Source organism: Carya illinoinensis, chromosome 1, assembly GCF_018687715.1.
Source record: "Carya illinoinensis cultivar Pawnee chromosome 1, C.illinoinensisPawnee_v1, whole genome shotgun sequence".
NCBI classification, from domain to species: Eukaryota; Viridiplantae; Streptophyta; class Magnoliopsida; order Fagales; family Juglandaceae; genus Carya; species Carya illinoinensis.
Genome location: NC_056752.1, coordinates 19,267,230 through 19,290,069, shown reverse-complemented (window position 1 = coordinate 19,290,069; position 22,840 = coordinate 19,267,230). Strand labels below are relative to the sequence as shown.

The 22,840-nt window shown below is 35.5% G+C and overlaps 1 protein-coding gene and 1 long non-coding RNA gene across 3 annotated transcripts; one reads left to right on the top strand and one right to left on the bottom strand.

The window, feature by feature from the left end:
* Nucleotides 1-4,103: 4,103 nt before the first annotated feature.
* Nucleotides 4,104-5,250, bottom strand: LOC122302062. The gene is made up of 2 exons (XR_006240314.1): nt 5,054-5,250; nt 4,104-4,450 (listed from the first exon to the last, which is right to left on the bottom strand). It is a non-coding gene; the product is annotated as an uncharacterized LOC122302062 (long non-coding RNA).
* A 6,263-nt stretch (nt 5,251-11,513) lies between these two features.
* LOC122312715 (protein ARV 2) lies at nt 11,514-17,725 on the top strand. 2 transcript variants are annotated; one of them, XM_043127387.1, is made up of 11 exons: nt 11,516-11,834; nt 12,057-12,162; nt 12,252-12,299; nt 12,451-12,540; nt 12,870-12,915; nt 13,019-13,101; nt 13,210-13,304; nt 13,853-13,919; nt 14,055-14,130; nt 17,354-17,430; nt 17,549-17,725. In XM_043127387.1, exons 2-11 carry the CDS (start codon nt 12,058-12,060, stop codon nt 17,603-17,605), a joined length of 744 nt encoding a protein of 247 aa, XP_042983321.1. In that variant the 5' UTR covers nt 11,516-11,834; nt 12,057; the 3' UTR covers nt 17,606-17,725. The 2 variants fall into 2 exon arrangements, with proteins under 2 accessions (XP_042983324.1, XP_042983321.1); XM_043127390.1 differs by lacking the exon at nt 12,057-12,162 and having other exon boundaries at nt 11,514-11,834.
* The last annotated feature ends 5,115 nt before the right edge of the window (nt 17,726-22,840 follow it).

The following is a 22,840-nucleotide window of genomic DNA, read 5'->3' as shown; positions in this document are numbered from 1 at the left end:
TGCATGAAAGACATGTGGTGTCTCCTATTCATTGGCCGAACTCCACCTCTTTTTATTCTATCATTAGATTCTTCTAGAAATCCCATTGACCTATGCATGTGTGACAAGTGGCAATATGGAAGTTGGTTTCCATGGGGTTGGCATGGACTGTAGTAAACCGAAACCTAACGCCCTTCTTCATTCTTGTAGCTTCTTCTAGAAACTTGGTTGCATGCTTTCCAAGTGAAAAATCCATTAACAAAACCAAAACTCCCATTTCCTAGATGCCTCGTGATTCTGCTTTGGAAACTCTGAGGTTTCCCTTCTTACCAACCTCCGTGCGGTGCCTCCTTATATCCAGAACCCTAATAGGCTTCTTCTAACCCTAAGTCCTTAAGTGACCAAAAATTACATGGCCCAAGGCTTCCTCTTGGGCTTGGGCACCTATTCTGCTAAGTAGCAAGGGAGAAAATTGGTCCTACCTTACTAGATTCAAATTTTAAGGCCCTTGGGCCCTTATTTAATTTGGCCCAAGAGAAACTAAGTTTTACCCTCAAGATCCTAGCTTGAATTGGGATATCACACAATATCTACGCCTAACTTCAATGCATTTAGGGTTAAAGTTAGGAGGATTTAGAAGTTACAAGTTACCTTTTGGCTTAGTCACATATATAATGCATATTTCTGTACTATTTAATAGGCATGTGCATAAAAGGACCTGAGTAAATCCATCCGCAAGATTTAACATGGGCCCACCCGACAAATTTTCGGTTTAACAAATCCAATACACTAATAGTTGATACACACTAATATTGGTCGAAACCGATCATCGAGTGATTCATCTTGAACCAAGCTCTTCTCCTCAAACCCTAGCCACCACTCTGTTCATCGTCATCGTTGTTCATCATCAGCATCCTTTACTCTATATCTTTCTCTCTTCTATTACAAGGAGCTCCAAGCCAACGAGTCCCTCTATTTAATGCGTTTACCCCAAAATTGAAAAATGAAAAAAAAAATGTTTGTACTTATGGGCATTTTAGGTCGATTTTGTGCTGGGTTTTGCTTCCTATATAGTAAGCTATCGATTTATGTGATTGAGATTGAAACATTTGATTGGCTTAATTAGTTTTTATTATTTTTTAACAGCTAGATTATTATATGAAGATCAATCATTAACAACGTAATTTTTCTAGGTTTATAATCATGAGCATTTGGAAATTTGGGATAAAAGTTGAAAATGCGTTTGGGATCAAAGAATTTTTCAATTTATTCGGTGCCAGATCGAGGAGGCACATAAAGGGAAATTTGACATTTTCCTTAAATCGTCTAGTTTCTGTATTGTTGTATGTACATGCTATTTGATTAAAACAGCTTTTACCAACTTCTTTTCCATTTTTTTTGAACTGTTTGTCCCTAAAACCTCTTAACTTCTCTTTTAAGTTGTGGAGCTTTCTGAGCTACGATTCTCTCAATAGAATTATGGGATTCAAAGGCCTATTTACTAACTTACAGTTATGAGAAAAAAAAATTCCCAGTGTATCCTTTCAAAAAAGAACATCAATTATGGAGCAGTGTCATATCTTTATGTTCCACCACCTAGGTTCGAGCTAGAAACAACATAGTTTCGGTTCTCTCTTTCTGACTTTTCTTTTTCTTTTTTAAAAAATGATTAGCTAGTAGGGGTCTTTACTAGCCGAGGATACCTAGATATATAGGCACCATCTTCATCTATATGTTACTATTATAGAGATGAGGGTTTTCCTGGATTGGTAACTCTTACAGTGCACAAGTTCCAGAAAACTGAAAAGGAAAGGCACATAACTTGTTCTTTGGGGACACAAGGATTTCTTTCTTCAAAACTTAAACCCACATTCATATGTGATACAACATTTCACTCAAAGTCAAAGCTGAATCATGTTTAACAATTATGCTGCTAGACAATTTTAAATTATCTATCTATTTCTATCATTACTAAAGTAAACTAGAAATAGAAACAGAGCTCTTGTAAACCTTGCCAAATCAAGCTAAATTTATCTTCCTCCATTAACTTGACTAATTTAAAAATGAAGATAAGAAACTTCTCTCTTTGCTATGTCTCTCAACTATTTTGAAAATGTTCCAAATTACAAGAAAGTTGAATGAAAAGAATTACTTGGTTCCTTACTATAATTTCACAAAAGTGAAAAGACTTGTGTCAAATTAATGGATTATTATCAACCAATTAATATGCTTTGTATTGATTGGTTGTGGTTGCATTTTGTTGTTTTGAATAAAGGCTATTATTAGCCTACATCTAGTACCTGGGTCCCAAAATGGTTGGGTGCATAGCTATTCTAGATATGGCAATCAAGCTTGGGGAAAAATAGATGACACTATTCAATAATCAGTCGATGTCATAGACTTTTAAAGTACCAGGTACTATACATTTACAACCTTTTTTCTTCACAAACAAACAAATATTAGAATAAATATGAAAGGAAAATAAAGAGGACAAGATATTTGTTAATAAAGTAGAAACTACTTGAATATTTCAAAAATTTAACCAACAAGGGTACTCAACCACCACCTGTAAATATACTATAGAACTAAATAATTACAATTAGGTCTTCCATCACCTCTAAATCTAACTTGAAATCTCACGAGTGACTCATGAGTAGCTCACTCAATCTTTATGTCAATGGCAGCTCCAAAAATGTGGCCTCTATTATAGTAGCACCCATGAATGAACCACATCCATGCATCCGCTTCACTATAACTCAATTATTTTATTGAGGATAGTTAGAAGATACCTCGAGTTTAGATCCTTAGAGAATTTTAGTGTATAAATCTCTGGAATTTAGAATGGGGTTAGGGAGGGCATTGGGTTATGGTGTGGCTTAAGACCCAAGACCCTTTGGATGGCTTGAACTGTGACTTTGAGTGATCCTAATTCCTGACTCAAACATGACCTAGTTGCTGGAGGAATTACGCTGAACGTAATGCACATAAGGTGTAACATCCACACATATAGTCGATCAATCGCTCTCTCTCTCTCTCTGTCTCTCTCTCTCTATATATATATTCATCTTCCTTTTTATTGTTTTAGTAATTTCTAGCAACTTCTCTTCTCATCATCTTCTTCTTCTTGCTGTTGTGCATCACTTGGAACCATTACATCGAACAAGAATTACAAGTTGAATCAACCACGTGAGATGAGTGAGCAATGCTACGAGGTTTACTAAGAGTTTGTGTTGTTTCAACCATGTATCCTTCACTACAAATCTCCATATTTTCTAGCGTTGTTAGATCTTATCCTCACGTTGCCCTAAGGACCATCAATAAGCCTTTCACGTCACGGTAATACACACCACACATATGTAACACACGAATCACGTCGTGTTTTCCCTTATTTCCCCACAAGCCATTGTGGAAGTGAAACTTTAACTATTTCCAAACCTCCTAAATGCCCTTGAACATCCCCTTACACCACCACCCTTCAAGCTAGGCCATGAAACAAGGGCTAAAAACCACCAATGCACAGACGAACTCTTTACCAACATTCATAGATTGCAATTGAGCCATCGCAATTCTCGACCATCATCCATGCCATGTGAGCACCCCAGCCACCACATCTTCACCCCCACATTCTCAAGCACCACCGTGGTAAGTTTTCTCCCATCCTTTCAAATTCGTGTTATTATTTCCTCTCACATATTGACCCTTAGGAAACTTTAAGATCCCAGACTAGAGGCTTGAGGGAGAGGAGTGAAGTAGGAAAAGGCAATGTGAGTTGTGAGTAAGAGTGGAGATATATGGGTATAGCATTGTGTTTGAATGAGTGTGTTTTCTGGTTAAAAACCATGCAAGAGTTGGGCAATAAAAGAATTGGGCAAGGAAAGAGTTGGTTGAGGAAAGAGTAAGGTGAGAAAATAGTTGGCGAGGAACCGCAACAAATGTGCTGGAAAATGTGGTAAAATCAATATTTTATGCCCTCAAACCCCGCTTGGGATTTAACGGAGGCTAAAGTCTCGAGAAATGCAACATAAGATCACATACCCCTCAATCATTATAGTTAACATACAATGCACCTAGAATATTTCTAGCAGTATAAAATAATCGCAATGAAAAAATTTAAACTAGTCAAATATTTGAGCAATTTCAATATGGTACCAAACAAAGTACTAATAATCTCAAAGTAAATTAGTTCAAAAATCTTCCAATACAGAGCAAGGGGTTGAAATCTAGACCCATTATCCAGAAACAAAACCATTAAAGTATATCAATGTCACTACAGTCTAAAAGTCATTCTTCTTCATAATTTTCTAGATATCAACAAAAAGTTCTAAAGTCTCATAGATAAATTGCTCAGCTACTTCTAGCCGCTCTACTAACGAAGGATCCGCAGGATGCCAGGGAAGCTTTGGGGCCTCCTTAACTATTGGGAGATCCTCTTGCTTGACTTCTCTATCATAGTCTTCTAGACCTGTCACAACTAGTATAAGAGTAAGTTAGATGCTAATTTAAAATATACCAAAAAAGTAATTTTTTTCTAATGTTCAAGTAAGTTGAAAGTGTTATTGTAACTATTAGATTTTGGAAAACAAAACATGAAAGCAAACATGTGTATTGTGTAATATGCTCCTAACCCTAATCAGCTATAAGCTCTTTTTGTGATTCTTGTAACACATAAACACATGGCTTGAGAAACACACATGAGTTTTTGTATGACATGTGTAGCTTCCTTCAACAAACCCTAATAGCCAAAAGTGCATGGAACTCAAGATTGGGCTTCTTCAAATGGTGACTAAGTAGAACCCTACACGAATCCCTAGTGATGACCAAATATATCTTATCTCTACAAAGGTCCCTCTTTTTTCCATTTTGTCATCAAGGAAAAGAAAAATCTAAACAAATCATACTCAATAGGGATTAAGCATGACTGCCCTTTGATGGTCGAAACAATCGCTTTATGATTCTCATAACAAAGTCATAACACAACCCTTAACTCCTTTAAATTGAAATCTCCAACAAACTCCCTTGCAAGTGCATGTGTGTGTATGAGAAGAGAATGAGGTTATAGCTTTAAGGTACTTACCATGCAATCCTTTCCAACAAAGTATTCACGATTCTCCCTTCTATTCTTGCACGAAATGAGTATTTGGATGAGAAGAAAATAGTGTTTGGTTCTAGGGTGGTCAAGACAAAAATGAAAAGAGAGAAGGAAATCTGAAAATCTAAAATGACCATTAATCTCCCTCTAGCAAGTGTATGGGCATCGGCCATAAATGCCACCTATTTATACTCTTTTCCTCCCACATATTCTCTTTCCTATCATCGCTTATTTTCAAAAAAATGAAAAGCCTCAAGAATTTCTTGCATGGGCACCAAGTGGCCCATTCTTCTTGTCCTAGCCAAAACCCTCTTCCTCTTTCCTTCATCATTGTGTTTCTTGGAAACTTAAGGGACTCATCTTGCATGGAGGACAAGTGGCACCTCCCTTGAGGTGGACGAAACCCTAAGCCTTCCTTCATCCATTTCTGGTCTAGATACAATGAACCTATAGAAATTAAAGTGCATGGCTGCCAAATGGTAGTATGGGTCGTGTGTACCCACACAAAACCAAAACCCTAAGGTGTTCTTGCATCATTAGATTCTTCTAGAACCCTTAAACCCATTTGCATGAAAGATGTGTGGTGTCTCCTACTCATTGGCCGAACTCTACCTCTTTTTATTCCATAATTAGATTCTTCTAGAAATCTCATTGACCTATGCATGTGTGACAAGTGGCAATATGGAAGTTGCTTTCCAAGGGGTTGGCGTGGACTGTAGTGAACCAAACCCTAACACCTTTCTTCATTCTTGTAGCTTCTTCTAGAAACTTGGTTGCATGCTTTCCAAGTGAAAAATCCATTGACAAAACCAAAACTCCCATTTCCTATGTGCCTCATGATTCTACTTGAGAAACTCCAAGGTTTCCCTTCTTACCAAGTTCCATGTGGTGCCTTCTTATTTCCATAACCCTAATGGGCTTCTTCTAACCCTAATTCCTTAAATGACCAAAATTACAAGGCCCAAGGCTTCCTCTTGGGTTTGGGCACCTATTCTGCTAAGTAGCAAGGGAAAGAATTGGCCCTGCCTTACTAGATTCTAATTCTAAGGCCCTTAATCAATTAGGCCCAAGTGAAACTACGTTTTATCCTCAAGATCCTAGCTTGAATTGGGATATCACACAATATCTATGCCTAACTTCATTGCATTTAGGGTTAAAGTTAAAAGGATTTAGAAGTTACAAGCTACCTTTAGGCTTAGTCGCATAATGCATATTTACGTACTATTTAATAGGCTTGTGCATAAAAGGCCCTAGGCAGATCCGTCTGTAAGATTTGACATGGGCCCACCCGACAAAATTCAACTTCCTTGAATCCAATCCACTAACAGTTGATAATATTGGTCAAAACTAATCACCGAGTGATTCGTTTTGAACCAAGCTCTTTCCCTCAAACCCTAGCCACCACTCTGTTCATTGTTGTCGTCGTTCATTATCGCCATCCTTTACTCTATATGTTTCTCTCTTTTGTTACAAGGAGCTCCAAGCCAACGAGTCCCTCTATTTTGTACTTATGGGTGTTTTGGGTCAATTTTTTGCTGGGTTTTGCTTCCTATGTGGTAAGTTATCATTTTCTGTTATTGAGATTGAAGCACTTGATTGGCTTAATTCATTTTTATTATTTTCTAACAGCCAAATTATTATATGAAGATTGATCATGAACAATGTAATTTTTTTAAGTTTAGAATCATGAGCATTTAGAAATTTGGGATAAAAGTTGAAAACACGTTTAGGATCGAAGAATTTCTCAATTTATTTGATGCCAGATCGAGAAGGCACAGAAAGGGAAATTTGACATTTTCCTTAAATCATCTCGTTTGTGTATTGTTGTATGTACATACTATTTGATTAAAACAGCTTTTACCAACTTCTTTTTCATTTTTTTTGAATTGTTGTCCCTAAAACCTCTTCGCTTCTCTTGTAAGTTGTGGAGCTTTCTGAGCTGCGATTCTCTCAATAGAATTATGGGGTTCAAAGGCCTGTGTAAAAACTTACAATTATGAGAAAAAAGCCCTAATGTATGCTTTCAAAAAAGAACATCAATTATGGAGCAGTGTCATATCTTTATGTTCCACCACCTAGGTTCGAGCTAGAAACAACATAGTTTCGGTTCTCTTTTTCTGATTTTTCTTTTTCTTTTCTGAAAAATGATTAGCTAATAGAGGTATGTTCTAGCCGAGGATACCTAGATATATAGGCAGCATCTTCATCTATATGTTACATTTACAGAGATGAGGGTTTTCCTGGATTGGTAACTCTTATAGTGCACAAGTTCCAAAAAACTAAAAAGAAAAGGCACATAACTTGTTGTTTGGGGACGCAAGGATTTCTTTCTTCAAAACTTAAAACCCACATCCATATGTAATACAACATGTCACTCAAAGTCAAAGCTGAATCATGTTTAGCAATTCTACTATTAGACAATTTTGAATTATCTATCTATTTCTATCATTACTAAAGTAAACTAGAAATAGAAACGGAGCTCGTGTAAACCCTACCAAATCAAGCTCAATTTATCTTCCTCCATTAACTTGACTAATGTAAAAATGAAGACAAGAAACTTCTCTCTTTGCTATGTCTCTCAACTAATGTAAAAATGTTCAAATTACAAGAAAGTTGAATGAAAAGAATTACTTAGTTCCTTACTAGAATTTCGCCAAAGTGCAAAAACTTGTATCGAATTAATGGATTATTATCAACCAATTAATATGCTTTGTATTGATTGGTGGTGGCTGCTTTTTGTTGTTTTGAATAAAGGTTGCTATTAGTCTACATGTAGTACCTGGTTCCCAAAATAGTTGGGTGCATAGCTCTTCTAGATATGGCACTCAGGCTTGGGGAAAAATAGATGACACTTCTTAATTGCCAGGTACTATACATTTACAACCATTTTTCATCTTTGAAATTTACAAGTAGCTAATATGCTTTTCCAAAATGGTTGTGCAATTTGCTTTACTTGTGTAAAAGTTGTTTATTAATTGAACCAACCTTAAACATTAGTTCTTATACCAGTTTTATTGTTGTGTGTGTGTGACTGGATGCATCTATGCATCACTAATATCTTGATTTTTGTATGTAATATTATATGTCAGTTTATATATGGATTGTTTCAAAAGTGACACCCATACAAATTTAAGAGATAATGAGACTGCTACTCATTTGGAAACTGATCACAAATGGTTTCAAATATTAACTTGTCTAGTGATCCAATACCCATTGATCTTCGTGCTCCTTGGATAATATTGAATGCTTTGAGGCAAAATTAGGTAATGAACTTACTTTTTATTTACATATTTATTAAAATTTTTCACAATGTTTATTTTTATATCATTTAATACTCATCATGTGTTTTTTTAGAGTTTAATCCAAGAACAAGTTTTACTTATGTTGATGAAGAGTAACTCAAGGATTATGGTCTTCATGATGGTATGATTTTCATTTTCACTCATTTGTTAGAGAAACTAAGCCACTTTGGTGCTGACTTGAATTATTTGATGTGCTATTATTGATTTGGTGTTGACTTTTTCATAATGGTAGGTATGGAGGAAGAGATCACAGCATATGGTAGAGGAAAAGCCACAAGGAGATAATTTACTTAAGCTTAAAATGAACCCTCACTAGTTAAGAAGCAGACCACAAGCAGAGACTCATTTTGTGTTCCTCAATTGTTAATTTGGTTTGAAGAAATACTATTTAGTGAGGAATGAAAATAATGGTGTGAGTGAAAGTTGTGAAATGATCGATGCATATGTTTTTATGATTACAATATTCATATGCTAACCAACTTTTTTTTTCATTCCTCACTTGTTTTTTACCTCCCACACTACGGAATGCAAAAAAAAAAAAAAAAAAAAAAAAAAAAAAAAAAGGGAAGAAGAAAAGAAAGAAAGGGAACCTGGCCCAACCCGAAAGTCACGGGTAAAGCCAAGTCGAGTTGGAGTGTTGCTGTATCCAAGTCGGGTCGGCCCGGGTCCAAACTCAGTTGGCTCTAATCGAGTTGCAAGCCTAGTGTTTAATGTAAAGAATACTTTTTCATCATATGAATGTTTATAGATATTGTCTAATAATTGGTGATACGCATTGTTAGCTTGGATTTTACAAGAATTGAAGTAAGTGACTATGATCATGTCTTTCCATGCATCATTTAATGAAAACTAAAAGGTCTTTTGTGACAATATATGTAATGTATATGTTTATAAAGTATATACATGTATGTGCCTCCGTTGGTAGCCCCTTTTCATGAACCCTATCTATGATGAATGTAATTGTATGTGATTGTAAAATTGCATGAATGATGATGTGGTTGAGTATTATATAGTATGACTATATATTTTAAAGAATGAAAGCAAGGTAAGATAAGATAAGATTAAAGGAAAGAAATTAAAAAAATGAAATTGTATGATTGCATGCGTTTGATGGGATTAATGTACTAGGTATGACATTGAAGATGGCCATGAGGATGGGACATATTACAATGCCAAAATGCATTACTGGCAATGCACCTGATTATGACCTATTCTTGAAGAGGTTAGATTATCATCAGCTAGCCACACAAAAAAGCTATTGACTTTAAGAGTTGTTAACCCTTACACATGGTGATAATAGTGTGTACCGGCATAAGGTTATGAGGTTAAATAATGAATATTTCCTAAGGTTATGAAGTTAAGGAAAGAGGGTTTATGTTATGCTTGAGGTTTTATGTTTATGCATGCTATGAGTTAATGTCTTTTTTTATAATGTTATTGTTAAATGAATCCTAGACTACTATTATGTTTATTGCATGATATGATTCTTATTGAGTGTTCAACTCATTTTTGTGTTTTAATATTTTTTCCACTCTAGGTGAAGGAGGTTACGAGGATGTTGTTCAAAGGATGACATTGACACTTGAGGCATTGAGAATATTTCTAATTTATTTTCACATCCAATGATTTTGTGGCACATGACATTTATAATTTCTGTTAATAAGTGCTACTGACACGTTTTGATTTGAAGAGATTTTATTTGATTAAAGCACTTTGTATTTTCATAAATGTTCTACAATCCTTTAGACCTAGTGCAAAAATATAAATGTTTTAAAACTAGTGACATCTAGTTCCTTTAGCCTTTAAAAACCCTAGAGGAACGGATTATACGTCTAACCTAACTTAAACTCAAGAGGAGATCAAGAACAAAAAAATTCTTCAGTTTGATAAACTCGGCCCAGCAAGAGTCCCACCCGAACTTCCTTGGTGAGGCTACCATTTCTTAAAGAAAAATACTAGTTTGTCCCATGGGTTTGCCTCTTGAGTTTTATCGCTAGTATATTTTAATTTTTTTAATGTTTATATAAGCTATTACTAGTGAATTTGTGTATTTTTTAAATGTTTAAAAAATATTTAAAAAAAAAAATGAACTAGCAGTTATGCTCAATGGTAAGAGCTAGGTGGCCGACTAGCATGATTCATTCTTAAAAACTCCCAAGATTGCATGAGACCCGATACACGTATATCATGCATCCCTAAATTAATCTTTGAAGATGACCGTAAAAGCATCAATGTAAATAGGTCTGGCCAATTCATAACTTTTGTCTTCTTACTCCAAGATAGAAACATCTTTTTTTTATTTGGGTTTCATAGAGTTATGTACGGAACCTTCAACATTCATATTTCTTCATTTTCTTTGATTTTGCAGGTGATCATAGAAGAAGGTTATGAGACATACGTTCTACTTGATATAAAGGGTCCTAGGATTTTTACTAGCGGTGTAAACTCGGATCATGTTGATCCTATGTCCGGGTACCCAGTTATACCCGAATTTGCATATGAGTTTATAATTATGTCTGAGTATTTGCTCGGGTTAATCTAGTTATAACTTAATTTTAAAAATCAGTTATAATCATTATAAAAGGAAGGCTACAAACATAAAATAGCGTAGTTTTGAATATCAAAACGAAATTGTTTTATCTATCTGACATTTTTTTTTTTAAATGTGATACCCACATTATTTAATCATACTCGCATCCAGATAGGAGTGGGTACGAAATTCGGATACACGCCCGAGTAAAACCTAGACACTCGCTCGGATAAATTCGATTTCCTAGATTCCGAACTAAATCCAAAAAAAAAAAACAAAAAAAATCTATCCAAATTCAAAATACTAATTTTCATGAATGAAAAATTGCACGATATTGATATTCATTTTAAGTAGTAGTGTGGATATCTAGTGGCGTTAGCAAAGAAAATGATAAGACGTCAATTTTTTATAACTAAAGTATAAAACCATGCAATTTTATTTTAAATTAACGATATTTTTCTAAAATAGTTATAAAAATATTATTATTTTAAAAAAAATATCCTCCCTTTAAAATTGAATTTGTAAAAAGATGATAAAAAGAAGCGTGTATCTGTTTTTATTCTAGACGACAAATTTTTTTTTTTTTTTTAAATCAATATTCTAGACAACATCGGTATGTCTTTATGTGTTCCAAACCTCAGTCCGAAACAGGAAATATGGTCGACTCTTGTCCTTTCTTCTTCCTGTAAGCACTTCTCTACCCAACTGTGCGGCTGACCCAATCCAAAATTTCTTGAAAGATAACCAACACCTTCATAATTCTATACCTATTCTGAACAAGGAATCAAGATCACAACCGGTACAAGTTCTAGTTCTTTAGAAATTCCAAATCAATTCAGCCTCAGAAAGTGCCAAGACTAGACTTCTCTCTTGTTTCCCTCTCGCTCTCCCTTTGTTTCTTCGATTTCAACCCCTTCCACAAATCGAACCCAAGGTAAAATTCCATATGTCTTCTACCTTACTGAAACTGTGTGTATTAATGGAACGTGATTGTGTTATGATTAGAGTGGTTAAATCTTGGCTTGCCAGTATGTACGGTTGGGATGGGTGTTTTAGTTCTGGTTATGATTTTGGAGTGCTGATGAAGTATCGGCTATGTAATGTTCATTATTGCTTCTTTTCTACTTCTCATTCTTCTTGTTAATTATTGTTTTAGAATGGATAGAAAAAGAGAGATGGATTACAGGTGTGTCCAGTGCGGGTTTGGGATCAAAACATTGTTCGTGCAATACTCACCCGGGAACATCCGACTCATGAAATGTGTACAGCACAATCGAATTTTCCTTTCCTTAAATTTCATTTTACACTGGTGCACTAAATTATTTTTCTCTTTTTTAAATTATTTTGATAGGAGAATTGCCAAGTGGTTGCCGATGAGTACGTCGAATGTGAAACCATGGTATTACTGTTGTTATTTTGAAATTAAAAGAGTAAATCTTTATCTTGGACGACTGGTGCATATCCTTTTTTAATCATTTGAGATATTGCTCACTACTGTATACAGTTATATTTAAAACTATTATTTTTCTGTTATCGTCTTTTGGTTGTAGATTCTTCTAATTGATTTGATTCTGCACAAACCCAAAGCATATAGACATTTACTTTATAACGTGCTCAAGCAAGAATCTCCAAAATTCAAGGTACACAAAACCAACTGAGCAAATCTTTCTACTGGTTTGTGTTTTTTATATTGGTTTTTTAGTTGAATAATTTTCATCTGGTAACAAAGGTACTAATGGCTAATCACCCATTATTTGTATTCGCATGTATTATGAATTTTATTCTGGGCAAGTTCTGTCACATAGTTAGAAGCTGTCAGTTATTTTCACTTTTCCTATTAGAGTTTACTTACAAGGCCAAGAGTAGTTCTTCAATTTTGGTTTATCTGCTTTAATCTTTATAATAATGCCGGTCTGCCAATGTTTTCTAATTCTAATATGAGCTTGTTGTTTGCTTGAAAACATTGCAGGGTTTATTGTGGAAATTAACTATTGGTTATCTTCTTTTGGATGTTTGTATCCATTGTGATGAGGTTAATATTTTTTTTTTCAATGTTGTTCAATAATTAGTTAAATGCATGGTATGATTTTAGTTGAGTGCCTTAGCGATATGTTCTAGACAGGTGCCTTGTTTTAGAAAGTGGTGATGAAGAGTGGGGTTTGTCCACAAGCTTTTCTTCATTAGTTTGGATCTGTCGAAAGGTTTGCTGCCCACCTTTATAAAGTGAACATGTATTGGATCTTGAAACATTCATGGGTTTGGATTTTATATGATGTCTAGTTATTGAGTTTATCACATCATGGTTTTAGATGTTCACAGATGTCTTTCTCGGGAACTTCATGTTACTTTTTACTTTTCTTCTTGTGATGAAGATATATCCGAGCAGATGTGCTGGAACCCCATGGTAAGCATTTGCATTACTTGTTGAGCTGTTTACTTATGCTAAAGTAAATCAAGTTTTTAAGAGGGTGGCTTTTTACAATCAAGATTTCATTGGGCAGGGCAGTCTTGAGCACTAATCATCAGGGGAGCTTTCTCCATTAGTTCTTTTTTATCGATGAATTAAATGGGATCGATGAAGTAGAGAAAGAAGTGTTTCCTGAATGTGTATGATCCCTTAATAGTTACAAACTATTTTATTAGAATTTGAAAAGTAAATAAAATGACAATAAGTAAATAGTTGAAATTATGCTCCTGAGATCAGTGACTACCAAATTATAAAATACAAATAGAATCAAATGTATTCCCGAGAATTTATAGGTAATACATATGAGAAAATGTTCGTTAAAATTAGTTGCTGATTTGTGAAAGAAGATCCATGGTTATGCTGGTATAGAGTTAGTTGGTTTTTGGTTAAGGTGAGATACTTTTATGTTCAAATTTATATTTATAGCATTATTAAAAGTCCATTAATAATTTCTAAGATTTTTGCTAATTTTTCTTAATTTTCAGGTGCAAAGACTTTTTGCTTGCAATCTTGGTATCAAGTTACTTTAAGATATTTCTTGTTGCCATGATGGTATGATTCTTTAACATCATTTGATCCATGATAATGTAGTGCCTAACATTCTGCTTTCCGTCTGTGGTCCTCATCTAGTCCCTTTTGTCTATTATAATCAGTATATCCCTTTAACTTTGACTAGGAATTCTACAGGTCTGGGAGTTTCCATCATCGGTGATTTTCATTATTGATTTGTTTGTTTTATCATCCAACACCATGGCAGTAAAAGGTCAGTTCTAGTTACAATTGTCAAAAGTTGTTGGTGCCAATATGAATTGTTCTTTCATGCCTTATTATTATGCATAGGTGAGGCTCTTGTGTATTTCTAGTGTACTTGGACTATTGCCCATCCTTATTATCAATAGAATTTTGTTTCTGATAAAAAAAAAAAGTCATCACTAACAAATGATTAGTTTGGCTGAGAATAATACCTGAGTTATACTCTTGGTTCAGAATTATGACCTCAAAGAATTTTAGTCCATCAATCATTTCAGTATAAGTGTCATCAGCTCCCTTTCAACTCTGTTGTAATATACAGTAAAAGTTTTAGTTTATATCTGCACTCAAGCAAAACAGAACTGTGGATCAATCCCAGATTTTTGGTCCGAATTTTCGTTCTTGATTAAATATGTTTTGAACGTTCTGACACAGTACATATCCTTCGCCTTTATTTGAGGGTGCTAAAAAATATATTCATATGTGAATTAGGAAGTGCCAAGTAATCCCTTGTATGTATTCTGAAATATTTAAAGCGTATCAGTCTAGCAAACACTTGCATACATGGAATATGATTGAATCATTATATCAAAAGTCATGAAGCCCTATTTTCTGGAGAAATGTTTGGATTTTAATGTTGGTGCTTTCGTAACTTCATCACCAATTTCTGCGGTAGCCTGTTGGCTCTGGTTGGAGAAAGCAAGTACTTAAGGTACCAAGCAAATTTGAAATAATATCTTAATAATCATTTTAAATTCAAATGTTCTCAAAGCCTGAATGCATCAACAAATTCCATTCCTGCAAAAAGAGTTTTACTTAAAATCTAAGGGTAAATAACAAAAGAGCACCCCAAATGTTATTTTGATGACAAGGGACATCAGAGACCATGTAAGGAGTCCTAAAATTATGCTGCTAGCTTTTTCCTAGAAGAGTCAGAAGCTTTTTTAGGAATTTATCACAAGGAAAGTCAATTCCTACTAGGAGTAGGAATGCCATTTTTCTGCCAAGGATAAATCCTAGATTTTAGGACTCCTTTTCTTCTAAAACTTCTTGTCAAATTCTAGGAGCTTAATCGAAATATTTTTAAGGAAACCATTTCTTTTAAGGTGTTGAAATGTTATTTTCGTAAGCCTTGATGTAGCCCAACAAAACACTTACTTTTTCTTATAAAAAGGACCTTAAACCCGCACTATTTTTATACATATCCTTAAACCCTATTATTTTTACCCCAGCCACAATTCCCACTTACTCGGCCTCAATTCTGCCTTCTGTTGCCAGCCATAGAGCGAAGAAAAAAAAATCAAGTTTTCCCCCTACTCTCCTCACTGCCATATGCCCAGAAAAGTTCCCTGCAGGGCTGCCCATCCCCCAACTCCTTGAGTTTTTAACACCAAGAACTTTAAAGAATTGAAGGATTTTCACTGCCACTACAGGTAAAACATGATTCCAAGGGCTTTTCATTCTTGACGGTCAAATATACGTACTTAGCTGTCCAGGTGCTAGAAGTAGCCCTACTGCAATGAACTTAAATAGTATGAGCTTTCAATCCACATACTTGTATACCTATTCTACATCCAACTTGCAAAGAACACCTCACTCCCTTCTGCCATGAGTTTGGCATTGAGGTTTTTTACAAATCTACCCAACTCTCTCCGAAGAAGGAATGGTCTATCCATCTAGCCCCAGTGCCTTGTCTCCATTCAAATCTTTTACTACCCCCTGTTCACTGTGCATCTCTTGTAAAGTTGTATGACATGGTCATCAAACTCTTGATAGTTTGAAATATCAACCCGCATATAACGAGTCTATAGTGTTGTTTCTCCTATGTAAATTAGCCTCCTGGTAAAAAAATTCGGTGCACCTACCACCTTTGTTAACCCCAACCTTGATTTTTGTCTCCAAGAAACCTCCTCAAAAGGGATTTCCCCTTCCAGCTCAATACTAATCAGAACCATCCTTTGTTTCTCTTGATCATCCTATACACTCTTTCCTCTTCAATAGCATTAAAAGTACACAGCTCACCCAGAAGGTTTTATTTTTTTTACATTTTCCTCGCATGGCCAAATATCTTCTCAGTTCAAACTTTCAAATCTTTTAGTTTTCATTCAAGAGTATAAATTGGCCAATTCAGTAATCAGTATGTACGCCACCATTTTTTCTCCTTATTCACCATTCAAAACAACACCAATCTACTTGGTGGCATCCCAACAACCTGTGGATGATGCTGGTGACATGCTCTAATTTAGTTTCTTGAAGGTAAATGAAGTCAACTTTTCATTCCCTGAGCATATTCTGCAACCTAAGGCTCTTCTCTTTATTCAATTTTCTAACATTCTAACATTGGGTACAAAAAGACTGCTACCATTGACTAAACTACGATATGCTCTGCCACCTTAGGAATCATAACTTATTTTTTACATTTAACTGATTTTTGAATCATAATTGATTGAACATATCTTTTAGTTCTCTATAGCCCCTAGCAATTGATTTAGGCTAGATCTTCTCTGGGAAATGGCTTGATTCAATGGCTGTGAACATGGCCATTAACCCTTCAAAGCCTTCACATTATCTCCCCACGAATTGAAATAGCTATTTGAAAATAACTTAAATGGTGTCTCTAATTTTAAGAGCTGGAAGTGCATCTTTCTGAAAGGCATCACATTTGAAAATGTAGCTGAAGATGTTAGGGCTTTTGGGTAGAAGAAGCACAAATGATGTTTTTCTTCAAAGATCGTACTTGAGATGTTTTCAAGGTGATTAAACATGTATCAACATGGCAGGGGTTTCTTTTTTCAACCATAAAAGTTCTGATGGAGTTGGTGAGAAAAATGTGTAAAACCCAAGTTCCGCACCACAAAGAGCTATAAAAGTACACAACGTGATAGTTAGTTGTATTTCCCCTCTTATCAACTTCTGCAAATTCTTTTGCCATTCACTCATTGGTAGGTTTTATCATTTCCTAGTCGACTCATTGGTAGTTGGTAGTTGGTAGATACAGATTCCAGATATGTACATGGATCTTTTAAGTTAAATGGATATTCTGCCTCCCTTCGATCTGTATGATCCCAGTACATATGTGCATTAGATAAATTTGTTCTACTTTCTTTCAAACTTTCATTTTTGGGACCAGTTGTGAGTTGTGACTATATATAGGATGGATGCTGTAGTTGAACGGCGTACTTATGTCTATTTAGACTCTCTAATGAACCTGTATTTTTGGTTTTTTCTTGAAACAGTGATAACTGAATCAGGGATGAGTAAATGTATAGGAGCCTGCTTCATTGCGCATGCTGTTAAGGCCTTAACCTCTCAGGTGCTTTAGCTAAGATTTTTGAGATAAGCAAACTTTTTTGGCCAATTAATTCCCTGATCATCGTGTTTAAATACTACAGAACAGAGCATCGATCTTATTCTGTCTTAACCTTTTTTAGGACTCCTATTCTCCTACCGATGTAATGGCAGTGGGTGGGATTAGCTGGCGCGTATAATTTATATGTGAATTCAAACTAGTCAAGTCAATATGAAATAGATTTGTATATTATGTTATCTGCCCATCGAAGTTGAATTGGCATCCTGATTCACAATTTCAATTTGTACTGTGCTCTCAATCTTCTTTATTGTAATTTTGTCTTAAAAGCATGATGGTAATATATTTAGCCAATTAATTCAATTTATTAGAGTATGATGCAACGTGAAAATCAAGTAATTTAAGAAAGTACATAAAATTTAAGCATATCATCTTGTATAATTCTCTAGTTCTTTATTAAATACACACATCTATGATATTTGACAGTCATAATCAAATTAAAGAACATGGCTGAGTTAAAATATAACAAAAGGCCATAATCAAAGAGTTACAAGAATTGTAGGTACCTACTTCTATGCTAGCATAAGCAATCAAATATCAATATGTCTAAAAAACTAATTTGGGCTATCATATAGATACTTAAATGATCATCAACATTATCTAAATAGTTTGCAAATCTTCATACTTTGAAAATTATATAGTACTAGTCACATGGCTAAGCGACCTCGAGACTAATCAAAGTTGACTTATATAATGAAATATGATAGTTCTTTCATCTTTGAATTAGTCCAACACCAACCAGTTTTCCTGTATCATTTCTGAAGCAGTTATAATGTATATATTTAATCATTGTATCATTGGAAAAACTAGCTTTGTATCAAGAAAGTCATTTGATATATTCAAATTTATCTGACTCTTTTACGCTTTTCATAGGAGCCTCAATTTCTTCTTGGTTCTTACCACTATATATCCTGAAATTTGAGGTCCACCTTATCATGGTTGTAGTCGGAACTTCTGAGCAAAGTTACTTCAAATTGTTGCATGTCTAGTTGAATCCTGCAAGAAATTAGAAGCAAAAGTTTCATTTATAATTGCGTACTAAGATATGGATTATTTGAAATGTACCAAACCTCTTCATCTCTCAATATCATATCTAACAGATTCATTTTTTTTTTTTTTTTTTCTTTTCGGTTTAAAACATCCCACAATTCTGGAAGCTTGGTTTTCATTGTCATAGATGAGTTGGCTGATAACTTTGCGATTCTCCTAAGTTGTTTTTTCAATCCTATATGAAAATAAATTGGATTGGTGGTGTCAGTTACATACATGGGGTGGGCCATTAGCCTCTTAACAAAAATTTTATGTGTAGTTACTTTTATATACTTTTTGTGTACTTCATTAATATAATTGGTAATGTCATTTTTTTTAATATAAAATAAATATTTTGATCAATCACATAAATAAAATGTGTAAAGAGTACACACAAATGATTATATATAATAAAACTTTGTAAGAAAATAAGAGGGAAAAGAAGAGAAAAATCCTCTTCAATTCAAAATGAATGAATAAATTGTTCCGTACAAAGACAACCATATATACAGCTACATGACCAGCTACCTACTGACAGCAACAAAACGTATCACCTATCCCACTACTAACAATAAAATAGCAGAAGAAATAGTATTTGTACAGCTCAACAAATAAGACAAAAAATAGAAAATGGAAGAGAAAGGAAGGATCAATCTAGTGCGCCTCCATGCACATCATCCAGAGTAGACAAAAGACATGTAGGAACAGAGGTATCTTCTAGATCTTCATGATGTTCATGAAAGGTAGTTGGATGTAGACGACATGTAGCTTCTGTTCTAACTTCATGACTTGTAGCAGCAGTATGAGCTGAGTGCTGCAATACAATCAAGAATGAAAGCAAAAGGACTGGTTCGTGTCACCAATTCATGGAGGAAATCCAACCATTGTGGCCTTGCATAAGGTTTAAAAATACATCTTTGGAAAGATTACATTATGCTAATTTATGGAGGAAGTCTAACAGCCATAACATTGCATAAGGCTTAGAGCATTCCCATATCTTGATAAAAAAAAAAGAGCATTCCCATATCATTTCCCATAAAACTCCCTATAATTTAACTGAAAATTGCATTCCTTAAAAATCTTTTCTAAATTTTGCTCATCTTTTAAAAATCCCCTATGTATCATTTCCCATCCTTTTTCTCTATTATTTCTTTATTACTTTTTTCTATCACTTCCATTTACAATCTTAAATACTAACTCTTTTGTCTTATTATCTTCTTTTCAAATATTACATTCTACTAAATACTTTTACGATTTTGACTACTGGATATAGTATTATTTTTCAAACCAATATCCGTATTATAAAAATAATAATTTTTTTAATGTGTGCATTTTTCAACATGATGGTATTTTTTAGTATGTACTCTTTATCAGTTTCTCTAACAGTAATACCTATTTGCATATTGATGATAAAAAATTTTATCATTTCTCCAACAATAGCATTTTTTGTCATTTCTCTAACAGTAACATTTTTCAAACTTCTCCAATGGTAACATTTTGAATTCCTACCTCCAATGTCTTTTCTCCAACGGTAATATTTTTTTTCCTAAATGTAGCAGTAACTTTTTCCTCTATAAGTACACATTTTGTTTGCATTCACATTCCTGCAAACTCAAGTCTTATTTGATCTAAAGAACCGAAATTCAACATTCCCCCCTGATCTCTCACTCCCTTCATCAAATGGCTCGTATCTTCTTTTACAAATTGCTCACATACTTATCCTCTGAAAATGAGTTAGATGTTGTTCTTAATTACGAGGCCGATGGACAGTCGTCGAGGCATCGTGGCAATCGCCAACGCCATAAGTTTATTTGGTGTGATCATATTCAAGGGTACAAGCGCCTATTTTGGGATTATTTTGCAGAAAATCTAGTATATCCCTCGAACCTATTTCAAAAGAGATTTCGGATAAGCCATTCCCTATTTCTTCGCATTCTAAATGAGGTATAGGCTTACGAGCCGTACTTCGTCCAGAGAAGAGATAATCCCGAAAGACTCTGTTTATTTTCTATACAAAAAATAACTACAGTACTTAGAATGCTGGCATATGAGGTTATTGGAGATTTTATGGATGAATACATACGTATTGGTGAAAGCACCGCAATTGATAGCCTCAAAAAATTCATGAAGACAATAGTAAGTGTTTTTTCAAATGAATATTTGCGGTCTCCAAATGCAATGATATTGCTTGATTGCTTGCAGTTGGTAAACAACGAGGATTCCCAAGAATGCTGGGGAACATTGACTGCATGCATTAGAAGTGAAAAAATTGTCCACTTGCCTAGAAAGATATGTAATCCAGCCACATCCATAAACCAACTATTATTTTAGAAGCAGTTGCTTCATACTATCTCTGGATATGGCATGCATTTTTTGGTATGCTCGGTTTACATAACGATATTAATGTGCTAGAGAGATCTTCTATTTTCACGGAACTTGCCCAAGGGCGTACTCCTCTATTCAATTACATAATCAATGGCAACGAATACACTATTGGGTATTATCTTGCGGATGGTATTTATCCCAAATGGTCAACTTTTGTGAAGACAATTCCATCACCACAAGGGAATAAGCAGGGGTGCTACCCGCACCATACGATGCGGGGTAGACCCCTCCCTGCCCCTCGCCCCCGCATGGGGCGAATGGGGAATTCTTTCCCCGTCCCCCGCCCTCGGTGTGCAGGGGCGGGGTACCCCGTCCCGCATAACGGGGTGCGGATTAGGGGGAATCCGTCCTCCCACCCGCACGCCTTGGGCCCTGGGCCCAGAAATCGCTGAAATGGGCCTAAAATGGCCCACAAGCTTTTCTTTTAGGCCTAAAAAAGCTTCTAAGCCATTTTCAGCCCATAAAATTATAAGTAAAAAGAAAACAAAATTTAAAAACCAGATTAAAAAAAAAAAGTTTGCACTATAGTAATTGATTTTATGGCTAATAAAAGTTACTAGTCTAATACCTAATAAACTAATAATAATATTGCGAGTCTCTCTCTAAGGAGAGTTCCAGTCCTCAGTTAGGAGAGTCCCAAGTGAAGCTAGATGGAAGAAATCGAAGATCGGTGGAGTAATCTGAGGCTTACAGAGGAAGAAGAAGAGGTCATTGAGGTCCCTCAAGGGTGTGAAGAAGAAATACAGCGTAAGGGAGAGAGAAGTCTTATCGGAAAGATCTGCTCAGATCGAGTGATTGGCAAGGAAGTCATAGCTAATGCAATGGGGAAGATATGGAGAATTAGCAAACGAGCTGTGTTCCAAGAGGTGGAAAAAAACGTCTTTGTTATTACATTCGCCAACCATGCTGATAGACAGAGGATCCTAGATGGTAAACCATGGCTATTTGCAAGCGTGTTATTTATGATTTTGCCTTATGATGGAGACTTACAACCCGGGAAAATGCATGTTGATAAAGAAACATTCTGGCTACAAGTTCACACTCTCCCATTAGGCTTTATGACGGAAGAATGGGGTCATCGTATCGGAGCATCGGTAGGAGATGTGTTGGATGTTGATGTTGATGAGGACGGGATAGGATGGGGCAAATGCTTGAGGGTGAAGGTCGAAATTAAATTACAGAAGGCCATAGCTAGAGGAAGAACTATAATGGTGAACGGAAAAAGGTATGGCTGAGCTTTAAATACGAGAAGCTTCCAAAGATATGCTTCAGCTGTGGGTGGATTTTACATGGTGAAAACGGTTGCCCGAATGAAACGGGAGGCAACCAGGCTTCCATTTCTCAGTTTGGTTCATGGCTAAGGGCAGAGGACAGTTATAAACGGCGGCCAGTTTTCATTCCCTCAAATGGTAACTCAAATGGCCGAAAGGATGGACAACAGGATCCTGTAAAGGAAGCTGGAGGTAGCGAAGTAGAAGGTTCTATGGGAAGCACTGCGAGTAGGAGACAAGTTAAAGATCTAGCCCTGAACCAAAACAGAGTAAGGTCGGGTGGTAGTGAGAACCATGGCTTCGGAGGAGGAACGACAACAGTGGACATGAGGCAAAAGAATTTGGCGGGAGAAGGTGGGAAGACTGCTACAGTGGATGAGACTGATGGGACACAGTATGGGGCGACACAGAGAGTAGGCATGAGTCTACACTGTGGAGGAAACCTGCATGGGGATGAGGTTCATACAGGGCGGGAAACAAATGAAACACTGATGGGCCTAACGGTAAAAGGTTTGCCAAATGTGGCTTTGGAAAAGCCTAAAGCTACGAACGGGCCCAGTAAACAGACTCAAGAGAGGAAACAAGATGATGGGGAGAGGCCGACGCGGGAAATGGCTATGTTCAAGAGTCAGTTAATAATAACGGATCAAACAGAAGAAGTAGTGACTTCT

Coding starts and splice junctions, on each gene's coding strand:
- LOC122312715 (XM_043127387.1), top strand. CDS start 12,058: ATGGATAGAAAAAGAGAGATGGATTACAGGTGTGTCCAGTGCGGGTTT. Junction 13,305..13,852: donor AGATGTGCTGGAACCCCATG/GTAAGCATTTGC, acceptor CTTAATTTTCAG/GTGCAAAGACTTTTTGCTTG. Junction 13,920..14,054: donor TATTTCTTGTTGCCATGATG/GTATGATTCTTT, acceptor GGAATTCTACAG/GTCTGGGAGTTTCCATCATC.